Source organism: Stomoxys calcitrans, chromosome 5, assembly GCF_963082655.1.
Source record: "Stomoxys calcitrans chromosome 5, idStoCalc2.1, whole genome shotgun sequence".
In the NCBI taxonomy this organism is placed as follows: Eukaryota; Metazoa; Arthropoda; class Insecta; order Diptera; family Muscidae; genus Stomoxys; species Stomoxys calcitrans.
In genome coordinates this window covers 5721156-5733402 of record NC_081556.1, presented here as the reverse complement: position 1 = coordinate 5733402, position 12247 = coordinate 5721156, and the positions used below count along the sequence as shown (strand labels likewise).

The window sequence follows — 12247 nt, the reverse complement described above, 5'->3', positions numbered from 1 at the left end:
GAGCTATATCAAGTTATAGTCCGATTCGGACCATAAATGAATGCTAAACATTGTAGAAGTCTTGGTGTCACATTTCAGTTCATTCGGATAAGAATTGCGCTTTGTAGGGGCTCAAGAAGCAAAATCGGAAGATCGGTTTATATGGGAGCTGTATCCGGCTATTGTTTGATTCAGACCATATTAGACAGGTATGTTGAAGGTCATGAGAGAAGCCGTTGTACAAAATTTCTTCCAAATCGGATCAGTATTGCGCCCTCTAGAGACTTAAGAAGTGAAGATCCCAGATCGGTTTATATGGCAGCAATATCAGGTTATGTACCGATTTGCGCAATCCTCTCGAAGTTTTGACATGATCCATGTCCGTCCGTCCGTCTGTCGAAATAACGAAAGCGATCGAACGCGTAAAGCTAGCCACTTGAAATTTTGCACAGATTCTTAATATCGATGTAGGTCGTTGGGGATGGCAACTGGGTCATATAGGTTCAGATTTGGATATAGCTCCCATATAAACCGATCTCCCGATTTGACTTCTTGAGCCCCTGGGGGCTGCAATTTGCATCCAATTTGGCTGAAATTTTGCATATAGTGTTCTGTTATCACTTCCAACAACTGTGCCCAATACGGTTTGAATCGGTCTATAACCAGATATAGCTCCCAAATAAACCGATCTCCCGATTTGACTTCTTGAGTCCTTACAAGCCGCAATTTTTGTTCGATTTGCCTGAAATTTTGCACGTGGTGTTCTGTTATAAGTTACAACAAGTGTGCCAAATATGGTCCAAATCAGCCTATAGCCTGATATAGCTCCCATATAAATCGATCTCCCGATTTGATTTCTTGAGCCCCTGGAATCTGCAATTTCGGTCCGATTTGGCTGAAATTGAGCAAGTGGTATTTTTTCACGACTTCTAACAACTATGTTATGTATGGTCCAAATCGGTCTACAACCTGATATAGCTTTCAAATAAACCGATCTCCCGATTTGACTTCTTGAGCCCTTACAAGCCGCAATTGTTTTGAAATCAAAGTCAAGTGTTTGGGGGACGCCTTATCTCTAAACCAGTCGCAATACGGGGTTTAAATAAATGGTATGGTATATTAGAGTAGAGCATGAAGCTGATATTTTCTTCAGGGCTAAGTGTCTGTGGGACCACCTCACCCCCTAAGAAACCACTAAATCGGACATACATATTGGCCGTTCATGGCAAAAAGGGAACTCAAATGAGAGGTATTTGGGAGAAGAGCACGAAATTCATACCCTCTTTCGGGATCACGGTTCTGGGGGTCCACACTACCCCCTAGACCCACCAACCATCACCCTGGGGGCCTTCCCACTAACAGAATCCTCAAGAGAATATCAGGCTCAATTAAGGTCTTTTAAGGATGGGAGGACACACAAGTCCGCCTATGACGTCGAACGCCCGGGGTTAAAATCCCAGTTTTAACATCAAAAACAAATTTCTTCAGCGGTGGTTATTCCCTTACTAATACTGGCTACATTTGCAAGGTATCCTGCCATGTTTAAACTTCTATACCAAGTGGTGTCACTATGCGGCATGCCGTTCGTATTCGGCATAAAAAAGAGGCCCTTTGTCATTGATCCTTAACATTAATCGGACTGTACTCATTGATATAGGAGGAGTATCCCCTGTTCCCCTGGAAATTTAGTGGTAAGAATGGACTACATCTAAAATCGAAATTTAAATGACCTGAATTCAGAGACCAAAAGCCCTTTAATTATCGAAAACAAATATTCAAAGGATAATTTTGTTCCATATAAAGTAAAAGAAGGCGCAGTGGAGCGGGCCCGGTTCATCTAGATTCATATCGAAATGAAAATGTTAAAATTTGCTTTTATAATTGCCCTACTGAACCTAATATAACCTCCAACATTTTATCTCAACTACCACCGAATTATGTTTTTATATGCGTTTTTCTTCTTTTTTGCTTTCATGTAATTGTATGAATGTTAACAAAAATGTATGTTAAAATTAGTACAAGAAAATGTTTAAAATATTGAAGGTGATCAAGCAAGAATGTTGTGGCTGTTGGCAACCTGTGTCTTTGGTTTTCCACTCGGTGTTATACAAGAAATATTTTCCCTGTGGTAAAATGTTCAGTGAGAGACAAATAGGGTCAACATTAATGGAAGAGTGAAGATGGTAACAGTACAATGAAATGAAGAAAAAACAAAGAAATATAAAAATTAAAAAAAATTATACTGATTAAATGTTAAATTCCAGCTGCTATGTGTTAAACTATTACCCTTCTTTTACTTAATGCAGTGCAGCGACTTAGTTTTTGCATGCCTCCATTGTGTATGAAATTCTATTTAGAAAGCAATGACAACTTATAAGTCAAATTAATTTCTTTATACAGGGTAAGCAAAATCCCTTTCATATATGCCTTGAAATATATTAAACTGGATGCTGTGCATTGGTGCGCTTGAGCAATTTTAATTCCTCACAAAACATTGATTATACGCTCCCTGGGCTTTGTAAATTAAGGTATACAAAAGAAATGCTGCATTGACTTGTTCAACCTAAAGCTTCAACTGTTATAACCACTAAAACGAAATGAGGAAAATTTCCAGGAAATTTTCTCTAAAGACACAACATTTTCATAAAATGGTTTCTAAAGGAAAAATTAGAATGACTTGCCTTTTTTAGAGGCAAATTTCTAAGAAAGTTTTTAATATAAAAATTAAATTGTTGGGCTTTGTTTGTTAGTTTGTCTGTCTCTTCCGTATAGGCTCAAAAACGGCTGCACCGATTTTCATGACGTATTCACAGATGGTAGAGTTTGAACACCCGGTGCAAAAAGTGTACTACATTTTTTGATTTCCGAAGGGGGGCGGACCTTCCCCCTTACCCCCATTTTCAAAAACGCCAGTTCTCGAAGATGGGTGCACCTATTTAAGCGTAATTTTGTATGCCACCTTATGGTACTCCAAAAATGTGAAATTTGTATAAAATGTAAGGTCAAATAACCTGGGAGGACGCCCCATCCCAAAACCCACCCGAACGGTTATGTTTACCGATTGGGACAATATGGGTATCAAATGAAAGGTATTTAAGAGTAGAGTACGAACTTTGCATTAACATGTCGCCAATGTGTCAGGGGGTCCCCCACCCCCCCAAAAAAAAAACCCCAACAGGACCTTTTCACCGCTTTGGGCAATATGGGTATCAAATAAAAGGTATTTAAAAGTAGAGTACAAATCTGACATAAATATTTATTTGTTGGTGTCTGAGGGGCCTCCCCACCCCCCAAAATCCCCCGGCCCGAACATGTTTACCGATAGGGACAATATGGGTATCACATGAATGGTATTTAAGAGAGTACGAACTTGGTATACAAATTTCCCCTAAAATGTTGGGTGGGGGGGTCCCCCAAAAAAACCCTCAACAGGGCTCTCAGAGCACAAATCTGAAATAAAAATGTATTTCTTGGTGTCTGAGGAAAAATTAAAGGTCTAGGAACCGAACGAGGATATATTTTTAACGAATCCAGCCGAATCGGACAAAAATTGAGGCTTGTAAGGCCTAAAGAAGTCGAATCAGGAGATCGGTTTGTATGGGAGCTATATCAGGTTAAAGACCGATTCCGATCGTACTTGACACAGATGTTGGAAGTCATAAAAGAACATCACATGCAAAATTTCAGCCAAATCGGGCAAAAGTTGCGGCTTGTAAGGGCTGAAGAAATCAAATCAGAAGATCGATTTATATGGGAGCTATATCAGGTTATAGGCCAATTTGAACCATACTTGGTGCAGATGTTGGAAATCATAACAGAACACTATATGCAAAATTTCAGCCACATCGGATGGAAATTGCGGCATGTTAGGGCTCAAGAAGTCGAATCGGGAGATCGGTTTATATGGGAGCTATATCTCAATCTGACCGATGAGGACCAATTGCATCGTTGCTCGAGAGTATCTTGTATGCGATGGGGGGGGGGGAGACTTGTTCCTCTATAGTTGGTACATTCCGTCTTGTCTCCTTTCTTGTGTACGGGACATGGTATGCTGAGGTTCCAATCATCGGGTATGCATTCTTCTAGCCAGAATGCGCAGATAAGCTGATGCATACGTCGTATCAGCGTGTCGCATCCGGTCTTAAATAGTTCAGCGGGTAACCCGTTGGCTCCTGCTGCCTTGTTGTTCTTTAGTCGGGTTACTACTACATGGACCTCATTCTGACTAGGAGGCAAACATTCTATACCATCATCAGAGATTGGTTCTGCGGTGGGTATAAAAACAGAAATTCGATATCCATTTTATGGTGGGATACTTCGGGGGGCCGCCTCACCCCTAAATTCCGCTAAATAGAAATATTAACCAATAATGACAATATGTTATCAGACCATGGAAGGTATTTGAGACTAGAGCACGACTACAGCACAAATATGATGCATGGGGGTCCACCTCACCCCCAAAAATAGCCCCATACCGAACATATTTAGCTACCCTAGCAATATAATGCTCAAATGAGAGGCCGTAGTAGCAACCCCAAACAGGACTGATTTCCTGGCCATGCAAAAAGGCGCACCGGATAACCTACACCTACCCTATAGGTACAAAGTGGGAGCTATGTATAATTTTGAACCAATTTTAATGGACCTCGCTGGATGTTTTCAGATGGGTTGTTAAACAATCCGCATCACATTTCGAGCAAATATGTTCAAACTGTAAAAACTACGGTTCACAAATGACAACATTATTGCAAATTACCCAAAATTTGACTAACATATATATAGGAGCAATATCTAATTCTTAGCTGATTTCGAGCAAATTTCTCAGATAATGTGGTACTCATCGAGAAAAGCGTTATTTAAAATTTTTGGCAAGATTGGTCAAAAAAATGCGATTGTAGTGGCTCTAGAAGTGAAAATCGGGCGATATACATATAAGACAGCTATATCTTAATCTGGGCCGATTTCTACGATTTCTGGACAGTGATGTCCAGATTCTTCCTGCCAAATTTCGAGAGAATCGGTTAACAAATGAGCGCTTTATTGCAATATTTCTCAATATCGGACGAACAAATATATGGGAGCTGTATCGAAATCTGAACCGATTTCGAGCAAACTTTAGAGACATTGTGAAAGTCGTCGAGGAAAGTGTTGTGAAAACTGCTGGCAAGATGTGTCAAAAAATGCGCTTGATTTGACTCTAGAAGTTAAAATCGGGCGATATATATACAGATTTATATGTCAGCTTTATCTAAATCTGAACTTCATCTACAATGTCGAGAGTCAAGAGAAAATCCTTCATGCCATATTTCGAGAGAATCGATTAACAAATGATCATTTGATTGCAATATTACTGCAAATCGGACGAACATATACGTGGGACCTATGTCTAAATCTGAACCGATTTCAAGCAAACTTCATTCACATTGTGGAAGTCGTCGAGGAAAGCGTGGTACAAAATTTTGGGAGGATTGGTCAATAAATGCGCTTGCAGTGGCTCTAGGAGTGAAAATCGGGCGATATATATATATATATATATATATATATATATATATATATATATATATATATATATATATATATATATATATATATATATGAGAACTATATCTACATCTGCACCGATTTCCATGAAATTCACCAGTATCGTCGAGAGTCAAGAGAAAATACTTTCTGACAAATTTCAAGAGAATCGGTTGACAATTGACTATTTTATTGCATTATTACTGCAAATCGGATGACCATATTTATGGCAGCTATATCCAAATCTGAAACGATTTCCATGAAATTCACTTATAATGTCGGGAGTCATAAGAAAATCCTTCCTGCCTAATTTCGAGAGAATCGGTTAACAAATGACCATTTTATTGTAGTGTTACCGCAAATCGGACGAACATATATATGGGAGCTATATACAAATCTGAAGCGAATTTTTCCAATTTCAAAAGGCTTCGTCTCTGGGTTGAAAAACATGCCTGCACCAAATTTGAAGACGATCGGATGAAAATTGCGACCTGTAGCTTGTACACAAATTAACATGAACAGACGGACAGACAGACGGACAAACAAACGGACAAACGGACAGACAGACAGACGGACATAGCTAAATCGAACCAGAAAGTCTATCGGTATGCTTATCAATGGGTCTCTTCCTCTCTCTTCTTTTTGGGTGTTACAAACTAAGTCACTAAGATATAATACCCTGTACCACAGTAGTGGTGTAGGGTATAAAAATCACTAAAGAAGAAGTTTCAAAAAAAAAACATCGACCAGGTGTGTTTATAAGTATATCTAGCCTACATATAAACCGATTACTTCAATTTGTCTTCTTCAGCCCTTGGAAGACTCCGCCTTACCTACTTCAACGCATCCACGCTTATTTGTAATAATTTGTGGGGATTTGTTATGTATGCCAAGGTGACGGGAAAGCCAAGGTACGAGCCAACTAAACTAAGTACCTTAAAACGAACTTTTCTTAATTTTATTTCCAATTCCTGTCGGCGTACTATCTTTAAATGCTTTTAGTATGTCGTTGTTGTTCTAGTAGTGTGTTGTACACTGAGGCGGCAGCTCCAATGCGGTACATACGACCGGCTGCCATGGGATTGGTTGTTGCTGCTTTTGGAGTAGGTGTGTATGTGTGTGGGTGCAATTAACACCACTTAAACAAGACAGTCATGTAATGGTTAATGGTAAATAGAGTGCGTATGATTAATATTCTTACAATTAATAACACTTATACGCCACTGCAGTGTGCAGATAATATAAATAGATGTAAGGTTCAGGAGTGCGTATAATTAATACTATTGTAATTAATTATCTTTTTTTCTACCCATTAACCTAAAATTGTATTTTTCCCGAACTCAATTTAAATGAATTTGTATTTCTAAGTAATCTCTTGAAAACCTCAAACGTTTAAATCTAACATAGAGCCAAACAAAAATTTCCAAAAAATTTAATATAGCAAACAGGATTGAACTGAAGGCAAATTATGACTAACATCTACTTCATAGGTTTTAATAAAAAAAAAAATATACAAAAATTATTAAAAAAAAAACTTTATACGCTTATTGATGTGTTTTTTCTATTTTTCTCTCTTATTTTAGTCAAGCAAACCAATTTGATTGGCTTCGGCAAAAAGCCAATTGCTTTGGGGATCAAATCATACCACAAAAAAATATACAAAGCACAAAAAAATGGAATAAACAAAAGCAGCACAGCAGCAACACTCTAAACAAATTTGGCAATTGAAAGAGGATATGGAAATAAATCAAAGTGAATTCAATACAGCAAACAACATACCTATAGCTAAGCAAGGAAGCATACGAAATGGCGGTGATGACAGAAAATGCCATGGCAATATAAACACCATAAAGGAAGACTATCAATGTAGTTTGACATAAGCCAAAAAAGCCAAAAAGGAAGTGATATCTGCTTATAAAATTAGAAAAAAAAGCAAACAGCACGTGCTTTAAAAAATCATCCAAGCAACGCTAATATAAGCCAAAGAATCTGTAATAAAGCATTTGCCTCGGATCTAATCTTCGATTCAGTGATAGAAATCAAATAGAGCATCTCTCCCTCACTCCCTTCCCCAGCAAGGAAACGTCAATAATTAAATGTTGTAGAAAGAAGGCAGACCTTTAAAGTGATTACATACCTCGGCCATTATGTTTCCGCTGACATTGGAGAATATGGTCAGCGCCATGCCCACCCATACAATGTTGTCAACAGACCATGATATCATAGATAACAATCTGGCCAGGGCCTCAGCCATTGCGCTCACAACCACCACAACAACAACCAGCACAACTATTACCCCCAGGACCATAGCCTTTCAAATGGACAATGTGACACGCATTGCCTTGCAAGGCAATGATGGACTGGCAAATGATACAGGCATAGGCTATGTGCCATCGATACAACGTCCCGAGACCATTTTTGTGACCATACTTTTTACGCTCATCTTCATTGTAGGTGTCTTGGGCAATGGCACCTTAGTGATAATATTCTTTCGTCATCGTTCCATGCGCAACATTCCTAATACGTAAGTACTTAGCATTAAAAGGGCAAAGGGGGAAACAACAATAGAATAAGGAAATGAAAAGAAAACAAGCTACTGAGGTCGACAAAAAAAACTAAACCAGTTAATAGAGCCTTAAGTGGAGAAAAGTTAATAAGTGGATACCCTACACCCAAAGGGACACTTCCAAAAATGAAAAAAAAAAAATTAGTTAGCGATGGAGAAATAGAAATACATATAACTCAATGACCAACATCTGACTTAAACTGTAGAGTATATGCAAATTTTGCCCATGAACATTCCACTAAGGAACTGGGGCAAACTTCTCACATATCAATGTGTGCAGTCCAACTCAAGTTTTAAGCTCAATGATAAGGGGCGCCCTTTTTATAGCCGAGTCCTTAGGGCATGCCGCAATGCAACATCTCTTTGGGGAGAAGTTTTAACATGGCATAGTACCTCACAAATATCGCCAGCATTAGGAGGGGATAACCACCGCTTAAACATTTTTTTCTGATATTCTTTCCAGGTTTCGAACCCAGGCGTTCAGCGTCATAGACGCACATGCTAATACTACTATAGGGTATTTAAATAAATGAATGCTCCTATAAAATTTCCGTTAAAGGCGTCATAGAAACTCTAACGCAAAAACAGCACATAATGCCATTAATGTGCCATAGCAACAAATGACAAGTTTTGAAAGACAAATAGAATATCCTTTTTCCTTTGCCTCATTTATGTGATATGTATATAAGCACAAGCTTTTTTCTTTTTGCAACACTGGAAAATTCTTGAAGGACTACTGCCGTATGCCTGACATAAATAAAATTGCAATCCTTTGAAATCATTTTTTTTTTTTTGCATGCCTTGGTTAATGAGACCAATTTGCCATGTCTATCCAATTCAATGGCCTTCAGCATTGCCATAAACAAAGTGCCAACTTTGCTACTTTTTTTTCAGGGGTTTCTACCATAAAATTGGCCCTTTATCGAAAAAGAGATATCGATGACAAATTGAGTTACCCTTTAGGCGACATAAACACGCATTCGTATAATTACCAAGTTAATGGACACGTCGTGGATACGTTGTCCCTGGAAAGTTATTTTTGTATACAAAAACTTTTCCATTGGGTAAATATGGCCCCAAGCTAGGAATATGTGAGGTGGTAGACTGAAATACGTTGAGAGTCTTAAAATGTGATGAAAAAACAAAAAACACAAAAATATGAATGGGAGGTTAGTGTGTAAAATCCTTTCATTTGTCAATGTTTTAAAGAGAAAAATCAAAACAGCCACAAAAATCCATTTAAAGAAAATATTGTAAACATTTAGCTCATATAAAAAATTATAAACAAAAACAAAATTTAGTCAAAATTTAATTTCTATAGGAAATTTTGTTAAAAATTTAATTTCAATAGGAATTCTTGTCAAAATTTAATTTCTATAGGAAATTTGGTCAAAATTTTATTCCTTAGGAAATTTTGTCAAAATTTAATTTCTATAGGAAATTTTTCAAAATTCAATTTCTATAGGAAATTTGGTCAAAATTGGCCACCGGCACTTTGCCTTGAAAATTGATTTCAAGTTCTTTATTTACTCCCAAATACTGTTGATATGAGCGCCATATTGCCACGGTCGGAAATAAAGTTCAGTTTGCTTTAGGGTGCTTTCGGGCGTATCCCCAAACTAAATCCAAAATTGAATATCAAATTCGTTTTCTACCCTCAAATCATTTGAATCCCATATTGTCAAAATGGGTCAATTAACCTCTTCGACGTATTTTTAGGAGGACAAGCGCCACCTACTCCCAAATATCTTTCATTTGAATCCCATATAGCCATGGTCGGCTTATACGCCCATTTGGGGATGGGGCGACCTCTTATTTCTTGGACCTAATTTTTTATGCCATATTTGTAATATACAGCCGAATACTTTTCATTTGAATCCCATATTGATAGGAACGTCGAATATATCTGTTTAGAGGAGCTTTTGGGTATTTGGACTCAAAAGTTAAAACAATATTCGTTTTCTAGTCTCCAATACCTTTCATTTGATACCCATATTGTCCTTATCGGTCCACTATTGATTTTGGGTGGTGTTTTTGTGGTAATGGGGGAGGGTTCGCCACCATCCGATATCTAAAAATTATATAACTAAAGTTTCCTTCCACAAAAACCTAAACAATATGTGGAAATTTTAAAAAAATCGGTTCAGCCGTTTTTGATTCTATGGAACAAACAAACAGATTCTCATATAGTCAAACAGATTCTCATATAGTCATGATGGGCCATATGCCCATTTGGGGCGTTTTAGGGGGTGGGGTGACACCCTACACTTCGATCTGATTTTGTATGTCAGATTCGTAATCTACTCCCGAATACCTTTCATTTTAGCCCCATATTGATATGGACGTTCAATTTGTCTACTTTTAGAAGTTTTGGGGTTAGGACGACTTCCTGGGTACTTGGATCCAATTAAAAAAAAAATTGGTATTCCACTCTTCAATACCTTTCATATGATACCCATATTGTCCTTATCGGTCCACCTATGATTTTGGGTTTTGTCCTTGGGGTAACGGGGGAGGGTCTGCCTCCTTCCGAAATCAAAAAAAATTATAAAGCCTGTTCCTCCCTCCTGCCCAAATGCGCAATCTACTGACGAATACCTATCATGTAAGTCCCATATTGCTACGATCGTCCAATAAACCTATTTTAGTGGGTTTTGGGGTTGGGGCGGCCCCCCAGTTACTTGGATTCAATTTTTAATATGAAATTCGTACTCTACTCTTGAATATCTTTCATTTGAGTCTCATAATGTCTCGATCGTTACACTTTTATTGTTGGGTAGTACTTTTGGGGTAATGGGGAGGGTCCATCACCCCTCAGATATCAATAAATTATGTAGCCTATGTTTCCCTCCAGACCAACCCACACAATCTGGGACCAATTTCAATGTAATCGTTTCAGCCATTTTTGAATCTATACAGAACAAACTGACAAACAAACACATTTTGATTTTTATATATAAGATGAAGGCATGAGAGGACCTAAAAATCATTCAAACACACATATTAATTATCAATGTCATTTAGCTTAGCCCAGTGTGCGTATACGTGATTTTGAATGCAATAGCAGCACTCATACGCCACATTGGCAAACATTGTAATGTTGAGGCAGGCAATTTAAGTAATTTCATTCCACCGTTGTGCCGTAAGCATGTCCGCCTGCGACGCTGAACGCATGTGTTCGTAGGCTGACAAGAATATCAGAACAAATTTCCAGCGGTGGTTATCCTCTCCCAATGCTGGCGACTTTTGTGAGGTACTATGTCATGCAAAAAAAAACTTCTCCCAAAAGAGGTATTGCATTAGGCTATAAAAAGGAGCTCCCTTATCATTGAGTCCAATCTTGAGCCAGACAACATCTTATATGTAAAAATCAAAGTATGTTTTGTTTGTTTGTTTGTTTGTTCTGTATAGACTCACAAAAACAGCTCAACCGATTTTCTTGAAATTTTCACAGATGGGGCATAATGATCCTGTGGTGAAAATAGAGTACTAAATTTTTTGCTTTCTGAAGGGGGGCGGACCCTCCCCCTTACCCTAAATTTCAGAAACGCCAGATCTCGGAGAAGGGTGGTGCGATTAGACGAAATTTTGTGTTATCTCTTATAGTAAACTAAAAACAAAAAGTTGGTATTCATATTCCGGATGGGGTACCTAGGGGGGACTCCCCATCCGCAAAACCTACCAAATATATATATAGACCAATCACAACTATATGGGACTCAAATGAAAGGTATTTAAGATTAGAAAACATATGTGATATCCAATTTTCGGAACATGTGTTTGGGGGACCACTCCAAGCGCCAAAACACCCCTAAATCGAACATATTTATCGACCATGACAATATGGGACTCAAATGAAAGGTATTTGCGAGTAGAATACGAATTTGATATCCTAATTTCGCAACAAGTTTCTGGGGGTCTATCCCTTCGCCAAAACACCCTCCAAACAGGACTCATTTACTGACCATGGCAATATGGGGCTCAAATGAAAGACATTTGAGTGTAGAAAATGAAGGCTATATCCAAATGTGAGACCAAGTGTTTTTGGGGGGGCCGCCCTTCCCCAAAAACATCCCCAAAGAACACAAAAAACATCCCCAAAGAACACAAATAAAAGGTATTTGGGAGCAAAGCACGAATTTGATATCAATATTCGGGAAAAATGTCTATTGCGCCACCCAA

General features: G+C 38.2%; 1 protein-coding gene across 1 annotated transcript in view; it reads left to right on the top strand.

The window, feature by feature from the left end:
- Positions 1 to 12247, top strand: part of LOC106094766 (neuropeptide CCHamide-2 receptor) — a 78837-nt gene that overhangs the window by 51315 nt on the left and 15275 nt on the right. The window contains exon 2 of the mRNA XM_013262007.2: positions 7083 to 8023. Within this exon, the coding sequence (XP_013117461.2) occupies positions 7647 to 8023 (377 nt within the window). The 5' untranslated portion in view covers positions 7083 to 7646. The remainder of the gene's footprint in view (positions 1 to 7082; positions 8024 to 12247) is intronic.